Source organism: Bos taurus, chromosome 25 (genome assembly GCF_002263795.3).
Source record: "Bos taurus isolate L1 Dominette 01449 registration number 42190680 breed Hereford chromosome 25, ARS-UCD2.0, whole genome shotgun sequence".
Classification (NCBI taxonomy): Eukaryota; Metazoa; Chordata; class Mammalia; order Artiodactyla; family Bovidae; genus Bos; species Bos taurus.
Genome location: NC_037352.1, coordinates 27,119,062 through 27,143,103, shown reverse-complemented (window position 1 = coordinate 27,143,103; position 24,042 = coordinate 27,119,062). Strand labels below are relative to the sequence as shown.

Sequence of the window (24,042 nt, the reverse complement as noted above, 5' to 3'; positions counted from 1 at the left end):
CATGCAGGTATAGAGTGGATATTGTAGTCATGTCAGTGTGGCTGAACCTGGGGAGGTGGGGGGTAAAGAAAGAAGAGAACCTGGGAGGAGGCCCAGGGAATCCTGCTGCGGAGGGGAGGCAGAAGAAGCTGGGGGTCTGGATGGAGGTTGGGAAACAACCTCCAGAGTTTGGAGGGGAAGGCGTGGAAGGCAAGAGGCAGGTGGGAGCCAAGGAAGGCAGGGTGTCAAGAAGAGAGGGGTCCTTGGGGTCATGCATCACTGAAAGATCACGGAGGATAAGGCCTGGTGAGCAATTGATGGATCTGGCCTAGAGGAGGTCACTGGGGACCTTTGAAAAAGCTGGTTTGAGACCTTTTGGTGGCCAAGGCCCCATTGCAGGGGTAGAGAAGTTGACGTGATGTTAAGCCGTGAAGATGGAGAGAGGAAAGGTGGCCATGAATGAACAGGACTGGGTTCTTGGACCCTTGAGGTTACCAGAAATCCCCTCCCAACAAGGACCGATTTTGTTTTGACAGAGCCACCTAAAGATAGGCCAGGTCTCCGGAGGTGGTGAGCTCCCTGTCCCTGGAGGTAGACAAGCAAAGCTCTGAGACCCACGCTGTCCAGGGACTCTCACACTTAGAGTGGGGAAGGTCGTGCAAAAAAAGAAAAACAAGCCCCATGTCCTTCTCAGCTAGGCTTGGCTGATTCCTTGCATCACAAAAGCCACCTAGAGGGTCACTTTCGCTATTTCTAGTGTCCAGAAAGCTCCCCGCAGGGACACACACACAGAGGTGGTCCTGCCCAGACTCACAGGGATACTCCCAAACATAAAATATAAAATCTATCTGCATCTCTTGGTGTAAAGGGATCCACAGTACCGCTCCCCAGGCTGTTCCCTTAACTCATTCCCTGACCCCTTCTTTCTGACATTCTAACCGCCACCCCCACCCTACACCAGCATCTCTGCGCCTCCAGCCGCATCTCCTGCCTCTCCGCATCTCTCCCTCCTTCTGTGGCTCTGCCCTTCCCCACCCCCCTCTAGGCCTCTCCCATCTCCCTCCCTCCTGGGTCCCCCTCCCCGGACTACAACCCCCAGGCGCCCCCAGCCCCCGGCGCTGCGCATGCCCCCTGCTCCCCGCCCCCTCCTGGTTCCCCCCTCCCTCCCTTCCTCCTTACCTCCCTCCGCCCCCCTCCCCCGCGCTCCAGCTCTCCCGCATCCCTCCATCCGAGCCTGTGCCGCAGCCGCATCGCCACCGCAGCTCCGGCAGAGCCGAGCCCGGCCCAGGCCCCTGCCCCTGCCCGGCCCTCAGCCCGCCGCCCCCGACTCCGCCCCCGCCCGCGGGCCCCAGCCAGTGGCCCCGGTGCCCCCTCGGCGCCCCTAGACTCCGGCCTCCCGAACCGAGGCAGGAGGCAGGGAGCAGAAGCAGAGACAGGAGAACGAAAAGGAGGAGGAGGAGGAGGAGGAGCCGTCGCAGGATGAAGGATCGGACTCAGGAGCTGCGGAGTGTGAGCCTGGGGGTGGGGAGAATGGGGGGGCGGGACCCCAATATTGGGGGACTCCTGGGGGTGGAGTGGGGGAGGTGCTGGGACGTGGGGGCAAATGATGAGGCGGGAGGTTGGTGGCAGGGGCGCCCCAAGATGTGGAGGTACCTGCTGTCTCCAATGAACCTGCATTTTAGGGCCAGTGGCTAGAAGGGGTTGAGGCCATTAAGACATGCTGGGGGCAGGAGAGGTCTCAGGGACCCTGGACACCCCACGTCCCCAGGCGGGCCCTGGGGTCTCATCTGAGGATGGGAGAGAGTGAGTGTGGGGAGAGAACTGGAGGGTGCTGTCATCTGCTGGGCCGATTTGCTGAATGAGAGGATGTGGGCAGTTCCTGGGCCAAGCTGAGCCTAGCGGGACCCAGATTTGGGGGTGGCCGGGGGAAAGGACACAGGTTGGGACTGAGATGCTAACTGAGCAGTGAATGAAATGTGTGTTTGTGTTGCTCTTCGTGGGGAGGGGGCACCTCTCAGAGATGAGGAGGGAAGGGGTGGCCTCAGGAGATGGCCAGAGGCCAGGGCTGGACAGAGAGTGATCCCAGAGGTGGGAGAAGGGGCTGCAGGGGAGACCGGAAGGAGGTTCCGTGCACAGGGCCCTGGAACTGGGTTGTGTGCCATGGACTGTGCCCCACTGGGGGGAACTGGGGCATCCTGAACCATCAGGGGTGAGCTGGCATGGGCCCCCGGTCTGCAGGCCTGAAGAGGCCTGGCTCCAGGAGTCCGGCCAGGCAGTGAGTTGGATTTGGGTGACAAGGGAGGAGGGTGGCATGGTGTCTGCAGTGCAAGCTGCCATTTGGAAGAGGCTGGGGAATGGGGGCTTGATAAGAGTGGTTTCTGGGACTGGGAGGAGGCTAGGGGCATTGGAGAAATGACCTGGGGCCCAAGGAGGCAGAGCTGACAGCCTGCGGTATGCTCAGGGCCCGGGGGTTATGCTAATAAAGTACTAGACCCAACTGATGTAGCCTGATGCACTTGACTAGGAGCCTATTGGCTGTTCCCCCTGGGTTATTATCCCATTTGACAGATGAGGAGATCGAGGTTTGTGATGGGTAGGAATTTGCCCAAGGTCACCAAGCAAGTGGATGGGAAGATCAGACAGGATTCTGGGTTTCCCGTCTGCCAAGTTGACATGTGTCTCTGCTTTTTTAGCCTTTGAAAGAGAAGTCTCAACACTAAGGATAAAAAGCTCTGTCTTCGGAGGGCCCCCTGGGTTTGGGGATGGGGAACCAGGTTACAGGAAGACAAAAGGAAGGAGCTTGGAGGCAAGTGACTGTTGCCTCTAGGAGAAATGGGTTGACAGGTGGGATGAGAGAGGGAATTTTGAAGGTTGGGTTTGGTTTTTTTTTCAGTTAAACTTTGAGTTATACACTCAGGCATCAGGAAAAGGGGAGTGATAAAAATAACCAACATTCATGTGCCAGACACTGTTCTAAGTGTTATATACATATTAACTCATTTTGATCCTTGTAGCAACCCTAGAAATTGGTGCTAGCATTATCCCATTTTACAGATGAGGAAACTGAGGCCCAAGGAGGTTAGGTAACTTGACCAAAGTCACACAGCTATTTAAAGGCAGGCTGGTTCCAGCACTGATGCTGTAAATTCCCCTTCTCTCCCCGTTTTCATCCAAAGCAGGTTGCCATCCATAATCTCATTAGACCCTCACCTGGTAAGGTAGGCAGACTGAGAGACTGCTTCATTTTATGGTGAAAAAGACCCAAGGCCTAGAGTGGTGAAAACTTGCCCAAGGTCACACCACTAGCAAGTGAGGAGTCTGGATTTGAACCCAGCTCTGCTGTTGCCAAGACTGGGCCATGGCTCCCAAACCCAGCGAGATGGAAAGCAGGTGGGGGTGAGGTGACAGTGGAATCATGGCGTGATTAGAGAGGGGGAGGGAAGAGGCAAAGCAGGATACAGGGAAGGCAGTGCTGAGAGTCTTCATCTGAGTGGGTCAAGGACCCCCTGCCCCAAGGGGAGGCATCCAGTTTGCTGGGACTGCTGGGGGCAGCCGGTGGTGGAGGTGGGACGAGGGTGGAAGGATGAAGGGGGCTGACTGAATGCTGATGGCTCTGGTTAGTCATGGCTCCAGGAAACTGGAGATTCGGGAGGGCACGTGTAGGGTGGGAAAAAGCTTCCAGATGCAAGGAGTGTGGAGATCTCCCCACCAGAATTGAGAATGAGAAGGCTGGAAGCCTGGAGAAACCAGGCAGGGTGTGGGAGGCCTGGGAAAGGGGCCTCTGAGAGGCTGAGAGGGATCAGAAAGTCAGTGATAAGAGGGGAGGTCAGCCTGGGGGGTCCTGACTGTCTTTTTCCAGTAGCACTTTAAGAGGTCCCAAGGGGTTTATCACATAGCACTCAAGGGCACAGGTTTGGGAGTCAGACTGTCTGGGTTCAAATCCTAGCTTTGCTACTCCTGTGTGACCTTGGGTAAGTTGCTTAACCTCTCTGGTCCTCACTTCCTTCATGAATGAATTGGGAGTAGCAATGGGACCTGCTTCGGAAGGCTATCCTGAGGATTGAAATTATGCCAGAGGCTCCTAGAAGGAGGCTTGGGCTCAGCATTGCTCCACGAGTGTATGTTATTCCGTAGCTGACTTGTTTATTTCTCTTTAGTCTCCTGTCAGCCCCCTGGGATGGGCAAGACGTGGCCCCTAATTTATTTTGGAGTACATCAAGGGCCAGAGCAGTAACCTGACTTGCCCAAGGTCATACAGCTGTCAATGGCAGAGCCAGGGTGAACTAGGGTTTTCTGTTTCCACATCACCAGGCACCTTTGGTTGGCAACTGGGAGGTGCTGGGCTGGAGTGGAGGCTGCAGGAGGGAGTCAGTTGACTGGATGGGTGTCCCAGGGTCCAAGGAGTGGGTCCAGGGATGGGCTGAAAAGGACAGGAAGAGAGCAAGTGAGGTGGAGAGAAAGGTTACAGAGAGAAGCCACAAGGGATGTGTTGTGGGCATAGCCTGCGAAGGCAGTTCTGGAGTGGGAAGGCGGAGGTGGGGGTGGTTGGGGAGACTGGGAAATGGGGGAGGGGAGCCTGCGGTGAGGAATTTGAGGGCCTTCACAGGTGGGATAGGCACATAGATGCTTTAGAAGTGCAGACCTGATGCAGCAGAAGGAAAGAGTGGCCCCACATTCTCCATCAGGGACCAGGAGAACCCTGGGTGATGGGTTGATAGCCTCCAGCAGCACAGGGATTGTTTCTGCCATTCAGACGCACAAGCTCCCCCGGCTTGAGAGCCTTTGCACCTGCTGGTCCTTCTGTGTGAATGCTGTTCCTTCTGCCTGAACACTGTTCCCTCTGCGTTGAATTCAGTGTCCTCCAGGTTGCGGTGCAGTTAACTCCCTGGGCCTTAGCTCGGATGTCAAACCTCCCCCACGGCCATTTCTATTACACCTCCCGCTTTATCTCCTTCCTGCTATATACCGGAGTCCAGTCTGAAATTGTCTTGCTCCTTTTGCACGGTCTGTCTTCCTCCCCTGGAATGTCAGCTCCCTGGAGGCAGGCCCCCTTCCTGGCTTGTTCTCCACAGCACCCAGGAGAGAAGTGGACACTGATCAGACACATTTGTTAGATAAATGATGACTCTGTGGGGCAGAGGGAGCATGAAGAAGGAGTTGGTGGGGAAGGCAGAGGAGAGAGGTAGGGGTGGGAAGACTGTACTAGATGCTGGGATCGAGCAGAGGCCCGGGTCAGGGAGACAGATGGACCGAAGCAGGGGGTGCAGTGGAGAGAGGCTGGTGCCTCTAGATCAAAGGATGCATGTGCCCCTGAGAAGCAGGTGTGAGCACGTGTGCGTTGTGTGTGTGTGGGCATGCATACGTGTTTACCCAAACACATACCCACTCTATGACTTCTTTTATTTTTTTGGCCGCATCATGTGGCATGCAGGAATCTTAGTTCCCCAACCAGGGATTGAACCCGTGACCTCTGTAGTAGAAGCTCAGAGTCTTAACCACTGGACTGCCAGGGAAGGCCCACTCTATGACTTTTGTATCACCCAGTTCCAGTCTCTTTCCACCTCTGGTTTAGTCACCCTCGTGTCTGTCTCCGTGCTGGACTCGCTGGCTCACACTGCCCCACTCCCTCTGTCCACGCGTCTGTGTTGTCGCCACGCCACTGACACACCCCTGAGGGCCCCGGGTGTCTCTGGTCAGGAAGGACTGAACCCAGAGGCTTGGATCTGATGTCCCCTGTCCCCAGGACAGTTCCAGAATGTGCCCAGGGCTTCCACACTCTCCCATTTCATCCTCCTGAGCGCTTGAGGAGTTGGCAGGCAGTAAAGAGCAGACCGCCAGGGCTCCAATCCAGACCCCACCCTGTCGGCTCCCCATCAGCTGTATGATCTTAGGCAAATTACTTAATCTCTCTCTGCTTCATTGGTCAAATGGCCATAAAAAGAGTATCTACTTCATGGAGTGGCTGTAAGGATTAAATTCATTCAGGCAAAGCACTTGTAACTGAGCCCAACGGCTCGTTATTGACACCTATGTGTCTGATGTATATAATTCTTATCTTCATTTCGCACATGAGGAAACTGAGGCTTCAGTTGTCCCTAAGGTGGATAAGGGCGTGTGTGATCATCTTTTCCGAGGTATTCTTATTTGCCTGGAGCCTGTTTTCTTTTAGGCTGGTTAGCTTCTTCCAGAAATGTAGGCTGTGCTCTTGATGAAGATTGCATACCTCAGAGTGAGGAGGGCCCACCCATTTCACAGATAAGCCAGGGCCCAGGGAGGGGCCGCGAATTGCCTCGAGTCACCCAGCAAGTTGAATGGAGGCTAGAACCCCTGGCTTCCTGTCTGGGCTCTTCCTGCAGCCTGGCACCTCTTCCTGGTTTTCTGTCGCAGCCGCGGGAGTTCAGCAGTGCTGAGGACACAGCAGAGACAACTCTTTAGGGGCCAGGAAGAAACAGAGGGACAGGAGGGAAAGAGCCTGAGATTAAGTACCACACAGTTCAGGGACTAAATTCACTTCAGTTCACCTTTGACCTTATTTGCTGTGAAGTCTTAGGCAGGGTCAGGCAACCTCTCTGAGCCTGTTTCCTCATCTGTAACAGGGGAAAGGCAGTGGGTACCAACCAACCCTCCCTGAGCAGTAATTATTTCTGGCAGCATCTGGCATTTTCTTCCTGCCTGGTGGTCTCATTGCCTCCTCCAGCCCACCATTTAGGGAGGACTCAGGCTTCCCCAGTGGCTCAGACGGTAAAGAATCTGCCTGTAGTGCAGGAGACCTGAGTTCGATCCCTGGGGTGGGAAGATCCCCTGGAGAAGGGAATGGCAACCCACTCCAGTATTCTTGCCTGGAGAATTCCATGGACAGAGGAGCCTGACGGGCTACAGTCCATGGGGTCGCAAAGAGTTGGACACGACTGAGTGACTAGCACTTTTACTTTCTTGATTTTATTGCCGTTCAGCAAATGCAGAGACTGAAGCTCAGAGGGAAGAAGGCGTGTGGCCCTCCAGCTGCTGACCTGGGCAAGCGTGTTCGCCTCTCTGTGACTCAGTTTCCCCACCTATAAAAGGGGGCTGTTGTGAGAACGAAATGGATAAATAAAGGCAGGGTGCTTAAAACAGCATTTAGCACATCATAGAATGCTGTGTAAACATTTGCCATAACTGGGATTCCCTGGTGGCTCAGATGGTGAAGAATATGCCTGAAATGCAGGAGACTTGGGTTCCATCCTTGGGTCGGGAAAAATCCCTGAAGAAGGGAATGGCTCCCCATTCCAGCATTCTTGCCTGGAGAATCCCATGGACAGAGGAGTCTGGCGGGCTACAGTCCATGCGGTTGCGAAGAGTCGGGCACGACTGAGCGACTAACACTTTCATGAGCTTTCGCTGACCAATGGTAAACTGAAGAATTTCAGTGAAGATTAAATGAGATAACAAGAATGCAAGACCAAGGCCAAAGGCGCTCTCAGATGCTAATATTTTGCTAGGCTTTCCGGACGCAGAGCTTTGCCCAGATTCGGCCTTGTCAGGAGGGGACCTGAGAAGGGAACCCTCTGGTGGTGGAGTGGCTGGTAGGAGGCAGCGTGGCCTTGAGCCACAGAAGAGGGTCTGGGAGGAGGCCTGTCTTAGATTATGCCTCTGGTTTTCCAGCCCTTCAGCCTGGGTGCCCTTGAGCAAGTCCATTTCCTCTTCCCCCTCTGCCCTCCTGTTCCCTCATCTGTGAAATGGGGACAGGTTTTTCGAGGGCTGTGGTGGTAAGGATCAGACGAGATTATAGATGGAGAAGTGTCTGGAAACTGGAGAGGAGTTTAGCTCTCAGTTGCCTGTAATTAGTGCACCAACTAAGTCATCCTTGGGGCCTGTACCTTTCCTCCTCTCTCAAGGGCAAGTAAACAGGCAGCCAAGGATGCCCCGGGGCAGAATCAAGGACCTGGCCCTGGGGACAACAGGAGAGAGGGAGAGAGATGAGACTTGAGGGAGTCTAAAGTCAGCGTTGGGCTTCCCTGGTGGGGAACTAAGACGCACAGAAAGTCAGCATGGGAGGGGGAAAAGAACAGGAAAGTTTCCAGACACCTGGGCCAGCGAGAGGCCTCATGACTTGTGGGCAGCCAGGCTGTGGGCCAAGTGCTTGAAGGCAGAGAAGGAACATGCCTTCGTGGGGCAGCTGGCTTTTTGAGGCTAGCACCTCATGGGAGGCCGGTGAGTCCTCAAAGATGAGCCAAGCAGCCCAGAGCCTCTTGGGGCCAAGGTCTGCGGGTGTGGTTCCGGGTCAGCTGGAGGCTTGAAGAGCCAAAAGTCCCCTCAGGGTCCCCAAGCCCCACCGGCTACCACCCCTCCTTCTGGGGGCAGCTGTGGGCTAAGAAGAGGAGCCCCCCCTTTCCCGGGAGATATTTGGAGATGAAATGGAAGTGCTGAGCCCATTCTCTGACATGGCATGGGGAGGATCCCTGGGGACCATCTGAGCCAGGCTTCAGTGGAAAGCTGGGGTGCCTTTGAGAGGGTCTAGCTGGGCATCTCCATTGATCTCTTCCTTGTGCTGTCGGGGCTCTCTGATTCCAAGTTAACCGGCTGTCTAGATCGCATCTAGCTCCCATCTGGCTCTGTCTAGGTTCGATCTCAGCTGTCTGCGATCTGTCTGCGTGAGTCTGGTTGGGTCTGAGCTGTCTGGTTTCTGTCGGGTCCTGTCTGCGGTCTGCTGGGACCCTGTCGAGGTTCTGGGCGAGCTCTCCTCTTTCAATCTCATCTGGCAACATCCCCTGCTAGACACTTTTGGCTCCTGTCTTGATTTCATTCAGGCTCTGGTCGTGAGATTCTGTCTGAGTCTTGGCTCGTTTTTTTTTTTTTTTTTTCTGGAAATCAGGGTGAACTCTGTTTAAATTTCCGTGGAGGCTGATTAGGGCTCCAGATGTAATTAAGTTTAATGGGCTCAGCTTTGGCCCTCAGACTTCTGTCCCGAGCAGGGTCTTGAGTCAGGAGTGTGGAGCACTGGGGAGCCCTCCCTCCCCCCTTTTCCTCCTTCCTAGATCTGAGTGAGCATGCGAACCTGAGGCTCAGAGAGGCTGAGAGCGCAGCCCCAGGGGGCCCTCCCCAGTGTCCCAGGGGGCGTGGGGGTGGTGAGCTCTGCACGTCTGTGTGTCCACATGTTCAGAAGGCAGCTCTGCTGTGGGCCCGTGTGCGGGTGAGCGTCAGCACGTCAGTGCAGCTCTGTGTGGGTGTCAGGGGGCCTATTTCTGTGTGCCTTTGTATCAGCCCTTCTGTCTATGTCACTGGCCTGTCTGGTGGCCACGGTGGCGGTGTGGGAGGGTGAATCCCTTTGTGTCTCTGCGCCCTGGGGGTGGAGGGCTGAGCAGCTGCAGGTTGCAACTGGGAAATCCAAGCAAGGGAGAGTAGGTGGGTGTGAAGTTGGAAGAGGCTGGATGAAAGCAAGTGACTTCACAGAGGAAAGTCGGGGAGGGGTGAGAGTGGGTGGGAGGAGGAAGGTCGGGGTGCTCTCTGTGTCTCGCATCCAGCCCTCCCCGGGCCTGACTGTGCTTGCTTAACTTGATGCCCGCCACTGGCAGTGAAGTGACCTTGCACAGGGGACATGGCCAGTCGTGTTGGAGGCTGGAGGGGAAGAGAAGGGAACACAGCGAAGCCTGGCGGGAGCGGCTGGGGGCATGGTGGCAGGGGTCAGGCTCCCTGGACTCCACGTCAGACCCCTTCTTGCAGCCCAGAGCCAGTTACTGCCAGGCTGACATTTGGCCAGTTTTTACAATATGGAAATGCTTCCACACTGGTTGGATAAAGCATCTGTCCAGAGCACCACCCGCCTCCAGGGTGACAGCGCTCCCAGGACCACTTCTACTCCGTAAGGGTGCCTTTGGCTAATTCCCTCCAAGGTGTCCTTTGGGCTGTCAGCCACCCGGCCTCCGGGACCCTGTGCCACAGGACACTCAGTATTTGTTATGACTTCTGGGCGCCCTTCATGTGACCCTTCCCAGGACCCCCACTCTGAGCCTAGAGCTCAGAGCAACAGGACTGCTCACAGACCCTGCCTTTCTTTGCCTCCCAGGCGAAAGACAGCGATGATGAGGAAGAAGTGGTCCATGTGGACCGAGACCACTTCATGGATGAGTTCTTTGAACAGGTAACAGAACCTGACCCCCAACCCACAACTGCCTTCTTCCTGGCCCCCCACACCCCCATCCCTCTCTCTACTCCTCCATCCCCTTGGCCTTTTACCAGCCGTTCTGGGTCTGGCCCATTTCCCTGAACCCTGACTGAGCACCACCCCCGAATCCCTTTGTCTGGCCCGACGACTTGGCTGGGTATAGCCAATTTGCTGCCCCAGGTGGAAGAGATCCGGGGCTGCATTGAGAAGCTGTCAGAGGATGTGGAACAAGTGAAAAAACAGCACAGTGCCATCCTGGCCGCCCCCAACCCGGATGAGAGTGAGTACTACTGCTGGGTGGTTGGGAGCTGGGGCAGAAGGAGGCTGGGGTCCCACCCAAACGTCTCACCCATCCCTCTCATCCCGTCGCCTCCCCCTCAGAGACCAAACAGGAGCTGGAGGACCTCACTACAGACATCAAGAAGACGGCCAACAAGGTTCGATCCAAGTTGAAAGGTGAGAAATGCCATCCCCTGACCAAGGAGGGAAACAAGTCTGCCTTCCATTGGACTAAACCATGACAAATATCTACAAACTTCAAGGAGTCAAATTCCTAAACAGTGAGAAGGCATAAAATCCCAGATTTTCCAATTTGCTCCAGATGCCACAGAGAAAGATACAGACAGGACAGGGAAATGAGAGAGAGGAGGGTTTCTGTCCAAATTGCATCCGAGCTCTCCATCGGCAAGAAGATCTGCTGAGAAAATATAATCTTCCAGGTGGCTTTCGTTTCACAGAGGCCTCATTTCTCCTGAACAGGTGCCGGACATAGCGCTCAGCACCCAGTAGGTGGGCTCAGCAAATGCTTCTGAATTGGTATCCTTAGCTCAGGACAGATTGGACTGTGTGGCTGACACCAGGGGGCTGGCAAGCTTGCAGGAGGGACTTGCCAAATGCTCATGTATTCACTCTAATTTAAGGACTTGGGTGCTGGTAATAACCACCTTCCCCCAAAGCATTGTGGGTTGGGAACCTCCTTATCTGTTGGTGCCAGGGGAATTCAGCAGCATTACCATGATGTTAATTTGTGTGCTCCTGGTAATTCAGCATCAGAAAACACTTGCCAAGCACTCCTCTGTCTGAGGCATGTTGCTGGGCTCTGGGGGGAAAGGAGTCATGTCAGATGTCTGGCCCTGAGTACAATGACCTTGGTCCAGGGAGATGAGGACAGGGACTCATGCTTTCCCAGATTCAACAGGAGGTCATATGTGAGCCTCTAGTGCTGATCTGTAAGCCCTGTGCACTTAGGAGAGTGTGCTGGAAAGCAGAATGATCCAAACTGGGAGCTCACTGATTGCAAATCCAGAGAGAGGGAGCCCACTTCCATCATTAACTCATTCTGGACAGGTACCCTACCCTCAGCTTCCTCATCAGTACAGTAAGAACTACTGAAGCAATTTCAAAGCTAGCGGGGTGGAGCTTGTTCATTTTTCTTTCTTTTTTTGGGGGGTAGCAAAATCTTTTTTTCCTAAGTGAAATCTCACCCCAAATTCCATTATATACAACACATAAATGTCAGACTGTTCTGGCTGACCTGGGGTTGGGAGTCCCAGAGCCCTATGCACCTGGCTTCCCATCACTCCGAGCAACAGCCCCCTCTGAGGTTCCTTCTCAGAAGCAGGGATCCATGGAACACAGTTTAAAAATCTCTGTACTCAGCGATTTCATTGAGCCTATGGAACTCTGACATTAACATGCTGTATAAGACCTTGACACGGGTTCAGTGCCTGGATTGGGAAGATCCCCTGGAGAAGGGTGTGGCAGCCCACTCCAGTATTCTTGCCTGGAAAATCTCATGGACAGAGGAGCCAGGCAGGCTACAGTCCATAGGGTCGCAAAGAGTTGAACATGACTGAAGCGACCTAGCACACATGAGACCATGAGGAGGGCTATATGGTTTAGGACTTCAGAAACAGCCAAGAAAGAAGATAGGAAAAGTGGCAATGCCTTAGAGAAGCTGACCTTTCAGAGCTCCAGAAAAAGAGAGCATCTTCTCCATCTTGCTCCAGCTGTGTGGTGCCATGACCTCTGGCTTTGTCTGTGACCTCAAATGGTTGTTTTCTCCATCTCAATCTCAGTTTCTAGTCTGAAATCTGGACTGCTATCACTGAACTCCCAGGATTGCTGGAAGAAGTCATTGAGACCTTATTAAAGGATCCTTTCCTCCAGGATTTGACCCCAGCCCCAAGCCTGACAATAGGGTCCCAGTCTAGGGCCAGTGATTCCAACATCCTTGGGTGTGTGTTTCTGGACTTTTCCCGTAGCAGCTGAAACAGAGATGTCATGCATTCACTGGCCCGCCGTGGCTGGCAGGGGAGCGCTGGGGCACCATCCAGCCTCATACCTCCAGCGCTGCCAGGAACAGTGAAGCTATGTTCTTAGGAATGGCCTGGAGGCTTTTCCCTTTTTGAGAGGGCCTGTGTTTCATTCAGGCTGCATTTCCGGAGCCCAGCCGATTTTACTCACAAGCTCCTTTATAGAAAATCTGAATAAGTGTGGGGAGTGTATGATCTAGAAGCAGCAACCCCAGTTAATCTGTGTGCTTTTCCAGAACATCCTTTAGCAGTGGGGATTCCTGGGACAGTGGTCATTTTCTAAGGCAGTGTGTGTGTGTGTGTGCTCAGTCATGTCCATCTCTTCCATCATATCCGACTCTTTGTGACCCTATGGACTGTAGCCCACCAGGCTCCTCTGTCCATGGAATTCTCCAGGCAAGAATACTGGAGTGGCTTGCCACGCCCTCATCCAGGGGATCTTCCTGACCCAGGGATCAAACCCACATCTCTTATGTCTCCTACATCTATAGGTGGGTTCTTTACCACTAGTGCCACCTGGGAAGGAGGAGAGCTATTTTCTCTGTTGGAACATCCATCTGCTTACCCCGGGATTTTCCCAGGAAAGGGCGGCTACTAGAACCTGACCTGCCTGAAACTCCTTGCAGTCCACCAGTAAAGTCCCACAATGGGTTCCTGACCCTTTGCTGAGGTTGCAAAAAGTAGAGAGTACCCTCCCATTCATACAGAGGATGTCGACTGGGAGGCTGGGCAGGAGTTACAGACTTTCAAAGACCCAGTCTCTCCATCAGAACAAATAGCCCCCCTGTCTGGTGACCAACTGATGCTCAATCTCCCCTCCTACTTGCCTTCCAGGCCCCCTCAAATGTTGATCCCTTTATCCGCCGGCCTCCTGCCTCACCACCCTGCAGTCTTTACTGCCTGCCCTTGCTTGGGTGTGACATCTGTTCACAGGCCTGCGGCCTGCCTCAGGATGTCTACCCCTTCATATGTCCCAAGCCTCCGCCCCGCACGCCCCGGGTCTCCCGCCCGCCCGCCCGCCACTGTGTCTTCTTTCCCACAGCGATCGAGCAAAGCATTGAACAGGAGGAGGGACTGAATCGTTCCTCTGCGGACCTGCGCATCCGCAAGACCCAGGTAGGAGTCAGCGGCCAGGCACGGTCAGGGCCAGGGCCAGGACCAAAGCAGAAGGGACCTGGCAGGGGAGGAGTCCAGGCTGGAGCCCTGCCTGTTGGGGTTGGGCAGCCCAGAGCAGGCCCAGGAATGGGGCGTGGCCGAGGAGGAGACTGGGTGGGGCGGGGGCGGGGCTACGGCGGAGGGCCCTTGCCTGGCCGCTTTGGTCGGTTTGGGTGTAGGATGTAGGTATTGGGGCTAAGGAACTGCGCTCTTGTGAGGGGTTGGGATCGTGGCACGAGCTGAAGAAAGGGCCATAGGCCTACTCAATCCCTCCTGCCCACTCCATCCCTCCACTGTCTCTGCTGCCTGCCTCCTAATTTGTCTGTACCTCCACCCCAGCACTCCACACTCTCCCGGAAGTTCGTGGAAGTAATGACTGAATATAACGCGACCCAGTCCAAGTACCGGGACCGCTGCAAGGACCGGATCCAGCGGCAGCTGGAGATCAGTGCGTGTGACTCCCCTACCCCCAACCCTGCCACCCCCGCCGTCGCGTACTCCTTCCAGGCAGGCCCTTCCCCTCGGTGGGCCATAGGCCAGGTGGGAGGGTGGGCTCCGGGGTCCCATCGCCTTAGGCCCCCCAGGCTGGCCCAGTCACTGAACAGAGAGCCCTTTCTCCCCACAGCCGGAAGGACCACAACCAACGAAGAACTGGAAGACATGCTGGAGAGTGGAAAGCTGGCCATCTTCACGGACGATGTGAGCCCCGCGTAGGGGTGGGGTCTGTACTTGCAGAGTATTCATCGTTCCTCCCCAGGCTTAGGCTGAACTCAAGGTCCTAAGTCCACCCTGAAATCACAAGCGTCGGGAAGTCTGAATCTGGAACTGGGGAATTCCGTGGGGGCTGAGCAGAAAGGCAGCCTCATAAAAATGGCAGACGGGAGTGGGCACTGTTGTAGGCACTGTACCTATTTACATTTACCTACTAAACTCCTTTACTCCTCACCACAAGCCTCTGAGGCAGCTGCATTTCACACATGAGGAAATCTGACCCAAATTTAAAAAAAGAGCTTAAATGACTTGCCGAGGTCACACAACTCGAGGCAGAGAAGGATGCAGTCCAGTCATGACTCTTCAGTACAAGGATACACTTCTCCCTAGTGACACAGGTCATTTCACCAAGTGACTAATTTGCCTACGTTTTGAAGATTTAAAAAAAAAAACTAGTTTTAGTTTTGCTGAAGTTTTGCCCTTGCCGTCTTATATGTGAAATAGATGGACTTTCCCCAGCTGTACCCCTCCACCGTAGTTCTTCTTTCTCTTTCTTGACTTTTGCCCTGGCTGACAGGTTCTGGCTCTCTTTCTGCTTCTGGTGGGTGGCAGAATGACTCTGGTTTAGGTTTCTAGACCAGGATTAAAGTCTGTTCACTGATTGTCTAGCAGTTTTCAGCAAATTGTTATTTAGAGAATTGACTTTGTTAAATTAGCTTTGAGAAAATCGCTCATGAGTCAGTTAGCCCGGAGCCCTCCCAGACAGTTCTGCCCGGGATGTCTGTCAGTCTGCCTGCGAGTAGAGGGAAAACTTATAAGTGGTTCTCAGGATATAGAGCTGATCCCTGCCAACTGACCCACCATCATTGCGGTGCAAGGCTGTCGGTACCTTGCCTGAAGGCTGAACAGGATGCAGATGGGCCCTAAAATAGTATTCATTTCTAGGGTCAAGGAAGGCTTCCTGGGGCAAGTGGCATTGAGCTGTGTGCCTTAAGAGACAAGGAGCATTTGGACACAGGAAGATGGGCAAACGACATTCCAGACAAAGAGGACAGACTGAATAAAGACAGGGAGAGTGGACCAGTTGCCAAAGAGCCATTGGATGATGTGGGCTCTTATGATTTGGGGAGATAAGGACAGAAAGGAAGATGGGATCTTGATTGCTAAAGTAAAAGGTGTGTAGACTGTGGGTAGTGGGAAGCCCTGGAGGGTTTTAGAGCAGAAGAGTGGCTTTCTAAACTGTGAGTGGTTTGGAAAATGAGTGATCTGGCTTTTGTGGGGAGGCGGTATACCTGGTTGTGTTACTGTGTCCACCATTGACCAGATGGTGGCCCCCAATCCTGGTGGGGGTCCAGGACCCCCATCTCCCTTCCTGGTGTGTGCTAGAGGCTTTTTGAAAATATATTCATTTATTTGGTTGCGCTGGGTCTTTAGTTGTGGCACACAGGATCTTTCAGTTATGGCCTGTGGGATCTAGTTCCCTGACCAGGGGTCGAACCTAGGACCCCTGCATTGGGAGCACAGAATCTTAGCCACTGGACCACTAGAGAAGTACCCAAGTTTTACTTTTTGTAATTTAACACATGTCTCTTTAGTGCTTTCTGTGTGCCAGGCACTATTCTAATCAATATACACAGTCACGCAGTCTTCACATAGCCATGTGAAGCAGGCACTTAGTATCAGTTTTCTAGGTGAGGAAACTGAAACTCCATGAAGTTAAGCAGTTTATCCACAGTTACAGCTAGTAAGCACCAGCCAGATTTGAACCCAGATGCTCTTCTGGGAGTGAATGGGTTGCAGCTCCCCTCCCACCCCCCAAACTCACCCTTCCCACCCCCATCACCCTAGATCAAAATGGACTCGCAGATGACAAAGCAGGCGCTGAACGAAATAGAGACGAGGCACAACGAGATCATCAAACTGGAAACCAGCATCCGTGAGCTGCATGACATGTTTGTGGACATGGCCATGCTGGTGGAGAGCCAGGTACTGCCTCGGGGAGCCTCGTCTGGGTCCCCTGGGGGTCCCCTCTTCCAGCCCCAGTTCCCACCCCGTCCCATGCATGTCTCCTCCATAGGGCGAAATGATTGACCGCATTGAGTACAATGTGGAACATTCCGTGGACTACGTGGAGCGAGCCGTGTCTGACACCAAGAAAGCTGTGAAATATCAGAGCAAGGCCCGGAGGGTGAGCGGGGGCGGGTGGGCCTGTGGAGCAGGTGGGCTGAAGCCGAGCGGGCGGGGCTGGGCTCGGGCCGGGGCTGAGGTGAGTGATGAAATCCCACGAGAGGCCTTATCTCTGGTTCTGACCTCTTCCTTTTCTTTCTGTTTTCTCTCCCCTCTTCTTTTCCCTCACACCATCCTCCCCATCCGTCTTTCGGTTTGTCTGTCTCTTTATCTCTCGGTCTCCCTGTCTCCTCCCTCCCCCTCGGCCTTCCTGCCTGCAGAAGAAAATCATGATAATCATTTGCTGTGTGGTGCTGGGGGTGGTCTTGGCGTCATCCATTGGGGGGACGCTGGGCTTGTAGGCCCCCCCACCCTATCCCTCCCAGACCTTTCCCCCACCACATCGGGAGCAATACCCCCACCGCCCCTTCACTCCATCCCCTGCTCCAGGCTCACCCTCAACACAGGCAGCCCCCCTTAACCTTTACCGCCCGTCAGACCCTGGAGTCCCTGGACCTCCCCCGACCATGGACCACCCTCGCCCCCGCACGTAGATAGCAGCAGGCGCGATTACACATGCACACCAACATGCATGCCGCCGGCACATGCTCGAGACGTGTGGACACCCCAGCGTGTGTGCGTGTGTGTACGTGTGTAGCTGCGTGTACAAGCACCCGATCACCCTTCTTGCCCCCCCACGTCAAGTTTGTGTGTTGTCCGAGCTTTCCCCCTTCCTCTGGGTTGTTGTGTGGACTGTGGCCGGGTGTGACACAGCAGCCCACTGAGCCCCACTCTTCTGTCTTCTGTAAACAGGGTTTTGTGTGTGTGTGTGTGTGTGTGTGTGTGTGTGTGTGTGTGTGTGTGTGTGGTCACGGATCCATGGATACACAGTTTGTGTCCGTGGAATTTTGTGTTTGGGTGTTTAAATCCAATGTAACAGCACCGCCTCCCTTGACATGCCCCCTTCCCCTGAGTCTGCTACAAATGGGGCAGGTTGTATGTGTGCAGAGGTTCACACTCATTCCCTGAGGATCCAGGTTGGCCCAAGTACACACAGGTCGTGGCAGACACCCCAGCATGGTGTGGAGCCAGCGCTCCTGGCTTAGTCACCCCCGGGGCTGGCCTGTGTCCTAGGGAGCACGTGTGTGCATATGGGGTTCAGCCGAGGCAAGCAAGTGGACACATACACGTGTAAATAATCTAGCTTAGCCTGTGTATCTGTGTGCATTTCCCCTGGCAAGTGATGTGAGGGATGTGTGTGTGTGTGTGTGTGTGTGTGAATATCTAGGCTGTGTCTAAAGTGTCAGTAGGTGTTCTCTTGAGATAGAACCCTCTACATTTTGCATGGGACACCTGTTTTGGATGGGCACAGAAATCTATATTTCTACGCTATCTAGAGTACGTCTGCAATTGTGTGTGCGTATGTGTGTGTAGAGGATTTCTACATAGTGTGTTTCTGCCCCGCTGTGTATGATACCCACATCCATTCACCTGCAAGGACCTGTGCCCTGTCCAAGTTTGTTGATCCAAGTTATTTGCTTGCTCCCTCTCTCCCCAGAGCTGCTGGCCGCTGTTGGGTGTGGCCACACATGGCTCCATCAACGTTGTGCAATGGCCGCTTCCTGCTCTGCGTGGTCCAAGCCCCTGTGCACACAAGCCCACATGCTTATCTTTCTCTGTCACGTAGGCCTGGACGTGTAGAAGCTGGGACACCTCAGTGTTCTCCTACCTGCCACGGGGATGAGGCCACACCCAGGCACACACACATGCACACAGGAGCCCAGTGCATGCTGACACCAGCACGAAGCCTGTAGAGGTTGGCACCGGGACACACGAATGTCTCCTGGAAAGGCTGTTGGTGGGAAATGCTACTGATCAGGGGAATGGCAGGGGCTGCCCCCGGCTTTCAGAATGAGAACATTCTTGAGAATTAACCTCAGAACCGAAAAGAGGCCGGTGATGGTCCCTATCGGCCCGTCTGATGTGCTGGCCTTTGGGGTTTAGGGAACTGCATATTTCAGACGTACTGGAGTGGGCTGAGTCATGGGACCCATTCCCTGGACATGACTCCTGCTGCAGTGTCACCAATAGCTGTTGCCCCACAGGGTGAGTCTGAGAGTTTGTGACGGGCCCGGGTTTGTGATGGTGAGGAAGGCGCCAACTCCTCCCTTGCTGCGTAGACAACACATGCATGGGTGGATGTGTGCATTGGGTGGCAGGTGGGGGAGGGGTACATGGGCAGGGAACAGTGTTCGAAGCCTCCCACTCCACTGGCCCAGGAACATACGTGTGCACAAGGTGGAGGACTTTGGTGTGTGTACACATGGTTTCCTGGAGGCCCTCTTCATGTGAAGCGTGTGTGCGTGAGAGAGACAATGCACTTGTAACCTTCTGGAACGTAATACCCCACCCCACCCCAGCCCCAGCTCAGATAGCCAACCTCCTCCCTACCTGGCTGGGCCCTGCCTGTGTGTATGGCCCATAGATGCACGGGACTCCTAAGGTGGGCTTTCCTCAGGAGGGGCGCCTGCCTGTCCATTCCCACAGTGCCCTTCGTCAGGACAGGAAGTTTGCCCCCGGATCTGACTGTAGCCCCCCTTGCTCCCACTCAGGCTTCTTTGGGGACGTCAGAGCAGGCCCCAGCACCCCCCACCCAACCCTTTTTCCTTCCGGCCGCCCAGCCAGGATACCCTCTCAGCCCAGGTGTTTCCGGAATTCCCACGGCCTTGGGGCCACAAGAAGGGTGGAGCCATGGCTGGAGAGATGCTGCTGCCTCCTTGAGTGGCATTAGGTCTGTAACTGCCCATCTCTGGGCCTCAGATGGACCAAAGGATCCCTGAGGGTCTGCTTCTCCGAGTCCCACCCACCACGGGATGTGTTTGCTTGTTGGCTGCTGTGTCCGTGCGTGTCCTGGAACTGTTGTCTGGGGGCTGGTGTCTCTTGCATGTTCTCAGACGAGTGTGTGCTGCCCACCTGCCCGCCGAGCCCCTACCACCATCAAGCCCCTGTGTGCCCCGTGGGTGGTCCCGGGCCTGGCCAGGGCTCGCTGCTTCCCCCCCCACTTCTCCCTAGCCCTGCCTTTCACGAAGCACACTGCGTGTCCATCCCATGTGCCTGTGGGTTGATGCACGCTCTTGCCACGCCTCGAGCGTGTGTACATGATGTGTTCTATGCATTCACCCTGCCCCACCCCCAGCCTGCCCCGCAGAGGACAAGATGGGTGGCCCCCGGCTCCCTCCTCCCCCACCCGACCCCCCCTTGCCTGCTGTGCAACCGTGTGCGTTGGCGTGTGTTTCTGTGTCGCTGGCGTGTCACGTGATGTAGCCGTGTTTGCTGACATGAGCCCCTGCCCCTTCTGTTTCTCCGTTGGTTTCTAGAGCTCTTTCCCTCTCCTCCCCGGAGGGGACAGGACTCCTGGGGCCTGGCTGGGGGCCCAGAGCCAGGCCATCCTCTCCTGTTAGCCCTCAGAGTCCCATTTCTCTCTATTGGTGACCAAGTTGCAAATGGATAAAATACAGGAAAATTCTGCCCCCCGCCCCTGCCCTGCATGTCCTGTCCCCAGAGCCCCCCCACCCCCACCCCGGGCCGGGTCGGGCCCCGTGGGACGGGAGAAATAGCAACCAATCCAACAGCGGGATGCTGTGTGCTCACTTCCTTCTGTCCCCACACGGGACGGGCGCCGTGGGGGTGGGAGAGACATGGTGGGAGGTGGGGGGTGGGTGCTGGCTGGGGGGATGGGCACAGGCTCAGAGGAGTTTTAATCCAGGGCTTGGACAGGTACGCATTACTGGGGCAACCTCAGGCAGAGTAGGGGGCAAGAAGGGAAAAATACATAGACTTCCTCAGCCTTTATTGACAAGTATTAAAAGATAGATGTCTAAAGGTAATAAATGTTTAAAATCATGGGACTGTGACCCCCAAGCAGGGACCAAGGTGGTGGGAAGAGTTAAGAGAGCGTCTTTACTCTGAAACCAAGGCCTGAGGATCACGAAGGACATCCAAGAGCCAGCAATGAAGGCCTGCAGGATTTCTGCCCACATTCTGCTCGGAAAGCCAGAAATGGGATGGTGTCGTTGAGAACATCAGGGCGGTCAGATCCTCACTAAGCAGCCATGAGGCCTGAGTTGAGAGTGAAGACACAGACATGCCTGCCCCCAAACCCTGCCCTAGAACTTAGGGACATTAAGACACAGGCTCAAGGCTCCTGGGTTCCAAGGTGGAGGGCTCTGGGACCGCCAGTCTGGCATCAGCCCCCTCCTCTGGCTCAGCCTGCCCTCCCCACCAGGGTCTAAGGGCTCTGGGACCTGATGATGCCGCGCCATGCCAGGCTCTGGGCCCAGCTGCTCCGTCACTAGGCTGAGCCCTCCACGGTCTGCACCCAGCGGATGGTGCGGGTCCGGCTCTCCTCCCAGGAGAAGAGGGGCTCGTAGCCGAAATGGCGCCGAGCCTTGTCGGTGCTGACGGTGAAGGTGGTGTTAGCCACGGCCAGTGTGTAGGGGTTGAGCAGGGGCGCATAGAGCATCAGCGGTCGCAGCAGCCACTGCAGCAGGGTGTTGAGGGCGGCCAGGAGCACCAGCAGCCAGTAGGGCATTAGTGGGCGGGTGCCCACCAGCCGCAGTCCGCAGGGACCCAGGAACTCCATGTTGAAGTCCTCATAGCTCTTGTAGGGCGAGTTGTCATAGCAGAAGTACACTTGGCCGCCCATGAGGGCAGCTCGGTGTTCAAGCTCCCGGGCCACCAGCACGTGCATCCAGGCCACGTTACCTGTGGCGGTGGGGGTGCCGAGGAGAGAATGGGGGGGAGTATGTCCTTGAGTGCCCTGGTAACCACACAGATGCTGCTGTCTCCTGGGCCAGCGCATGAGCAAGCCACCCTCTCGGGTCCGCATAGATACCACCCACGTCACTACAGCCCTACTGAAGGCTGCCTAGCCAGGTGCTCCCCTAGGCCAGCCTGTATGGATACAGTTCCTTCTTCTCTTGGTCCTGGGGAGATGCTCCCCCTTCTTCTCTCCTGAGGAGATGCTACCCCCAAAACTGCAACACTTTCAGCCTATGACTTGGTATTTATGTCAGCCTTCCCCACTCACAAGGATGCTGTTTCCTCTATGGCCTGTGAAGACGATGCCCACATATCAGAGTCTGCTCTGGCCCATGTATAAACTGTCCTTTTTTAGCTGGAGTATATAACACCCCCCACTCCTGAGAACCACACGAGTCCTGCCCCTGTTTTTTTTTAGCCTCCCCCACCACCCAGCCCGGGCCTCACCCACGTAGACTCGGCCATGCTCCACAGAGGCTGGAATGGCCCGGAAGAGCCGGCCCCCCAGGCGCAGGCCCTGGTGGTAGAAGTCCCTCATGATCTGGTGGCCTTCGCCGTAGATGCCGGTGGGACGCAGGGCACATGTCACTAGGGGCAACCCCCCCAGGACCTGGGAGCAAAAAAGGCACGCCCTGCTCAGACCAAGGATCTTGTGCTTTGTTTTCCGCCCTGGTCCCTTCGGGTTGGAGAGGGAAGGAAACCAAGGCAGGATGCAAAGGAGCCCATGCTGAGAAAAACAAAAACAAAAACCAAACCAAACAAAAAAAACCCAGGGGTTTCCCTGGAGGTCTAGTGGTTAAGACTCCACCCTTCCACAGCAGGGGGTGAGGGTTCAATTCCCTGGTTGGGGAAATAAGATCCCACATGCCATGCAGTGTGGCCAGAAGGAAAAAAAAAAAGCCCACAGGCTCAGGTTCTGCCTCTGCCAGGCAGCCGCATCTCCCACATCTCATCTTTTCAAGTCTCACCTCCCTTCCATTGGCTTCCAGGACGAGCTGCTCAGCTAGGGCCTTGCTGCAAGGATAGGGATGTCGGTGTACGGCTTCATAGGGGGTGTTCTCATTGCCCCTAGTAGGGGGAGAGGGAACGTTCTTAGTGCTGAGGGAGGTGGGGCCCTGGGAGGACGGGGGGCCTCAGCTCACCTGTAGAAGGGCTGGCCTTTGATGTTGGGCCCCACGACTTCCATGCTGCTTGTGTAGATCAGGAAGCGTGTTCCAGTCTGCACACAAGCCTCGATCACATTCTGTGTGCCTGAGGGAGGTAGGGGGCTGTGTGTCCAAACTGAAGCTTCCTCCCCATCCCAACACTGGACGAGGATACGTGCCCGCCTTCCCCAGGCCTGGGGAGAACCACAGAGTTCAGTGAGGACCGGCCTGCCACCACAGGGGCAGAAGGGACAGATTGTCACAGGGTGATCAGAGGTCAGGGTCAAAAAGGGAGCAGGGAACAAACAGCCAAGATCAGGCCACGGGCCAGGGAGTACTAAGGACACGGTCAGAACAGGTAGGGAGCAGCTTACCCTGGACGTTGACCTCGTGGATGGTCTCAGGACTGGTTTTCCCAAACACGTCCACCAGCCCAGCTGTGTGGATGACCACGTGGGCTCCGGCCACGGCCGCTGCCACCTCGTGGGCCTGGGTCACATCCCCCTGGATGGCCGTCACCTGCACGGGCCCTGGGAGCGGGTAGGGGCGGGCGGAGGCAATGTCAGAGCTGAGACCATCAGCCAGCTGCTGGGCTTGGCCCACACCCTCAGGAGCCACATTTTCCTAATGACTCATTCATCCTATCTGCTTCCCCCGGAGAGACATAACAGGCATCATCTTTTCCGCCACTCGGAAAGGAGTCCACACCCTCCCCACCCTCTGCTGTCCCTCCCCCATCTCTCCCCCCAGTCACCTGTCTTCAGCTCCTCCAGCCAAGGACCCAGGTGTAGGTCAAAGATGCGCAGCTCACGGAGCCGGGGTTCCCGCTGCAGCAGCATTCGGACTACATGTTCCCCCAGGAAGCCACAGCCACCTGTGACCAGGTATACCAGTTCCTGGGTTTCGGCAGAGTCGGCCATACCTGGCTGGGGAAAGACACCCTGCCTCACCTGGGTGGCCTGCCGCCGACTGCCCCAGCACGGGCTGCCCCTTTCCTCCTAGAAGGGGCCTCTGACTCAGTCAACCGGAGCAATGATCCAGGGGCCGGAGCGTTTTCTGGAGGCTGTGGCTGTGAGTGCAAGTGGCCAGGCTACCTGCCCTCTGACCCTACCAGCTGCAGTTCCCGAGATAAGGGGGCAGGCTTGGCATGGAGGAAGGGGTCAGGGTTTGAGGGAGGGAGAAGTTCAGGGGCCAAAAATGAAGGGTGGTTGGCAGGGAGCTGGGGCAGCGGGTAGAGGAAGGCGGGAAGGGCGGAGCTGGGGGAAGGGACCTACCTGCAGCCAGAGTCCTAGGGCGCCCAACTAGGCACCGAGGCGGTCTTCTGTGTCTCCTGGGCCAGCGCCACACGGTCCCCTTCCGCTTGCTCCTCCTCCCTCCTGGCCCATTCCAGGAACAGAGACCAGCCCAGCCTCCACCTCTCCGCCCTCCAGCCTTGCCACAGGGCACCCTCTGGTGGCCACTCTGTGCTGCATGGGCTTCTGGTTCCAGCAGAGAGCTTGTGGAATGGGGATGGGGAAACAGAACCTGCTGGGTGGGTGCTGAGTAGGGGTTTTGGCCGCTGCAGAACAGGGCAGGCAGGGTGACCTCACTCCAGTGCATGACATCAGTG

At 55.6% G+C, this 24,042-nt stretch overlaps 2 protein-coding genes across 5 annotated transcripts; one reads left to right on the top strand and one right to left on the bottom strand.

Moving 5' to 3' along the window:
• The first annotated feature begins 1,393 nt into the window (after window positions 1-1,393).
• STX1B (syntaxin 1B) lies at window positions 1,394-17,142 on the top strand. The gene is given in 10 exon segments (NM_174618.2): window positions 1,394-1,488; window positions 10,022-10,096; window positions 10,301-10,400; window positions 10,502-10,576; window positions 13,478-13,551; window positions 13,930-14,038; window positions 14,216-14,289; window positions 16,150-16,287; window positions 16,379-16,489; window positions 16,749-17,142. Coding segments are annotated over 10 exon segments (867 nt in total). The 5' UTR covers window positions 1,394-1,458; the 3' UTR covers window positions 16,830-17,142.
• Window positions 17,143-20,300: 3,158 nt separating this feature from the next.
• Window positions 20,301-24,034, bottom strand: HSD3B7 (hydroxy-delta-5-steroid dehydrogenase, 3 beta- and steroid delta-isomerase 7). 4 transcript variants are annotated; one of them, XM_015460382.3, is made up of 7 exons: window positions 23,708-24,034; window positions 23,188-23,307; window positions 22,808-22,963; window positions 22,431-22,539; window positions 22,257-22,356; window positions 21,736-21,898; window positions 20,301-21,231 (listed from the first exon to the last, which is right to left on the bottom strand). In XM_015460382.3, exons 1-7 carry the CDS (start codon window positions 24,030-24,032, stop codon window positions 20,819-20,821), a joined length of 1,386 nt encoding a protein of 461 aa, XP_015315868.1. In that variant the 5' UTR covers window positions 24,033-24,034; the 3' UTR covers window positions 20,301-20,818.
• Between the last annotated feature and the right edge of the window lie 8 nt (window positions 24,035-24,042).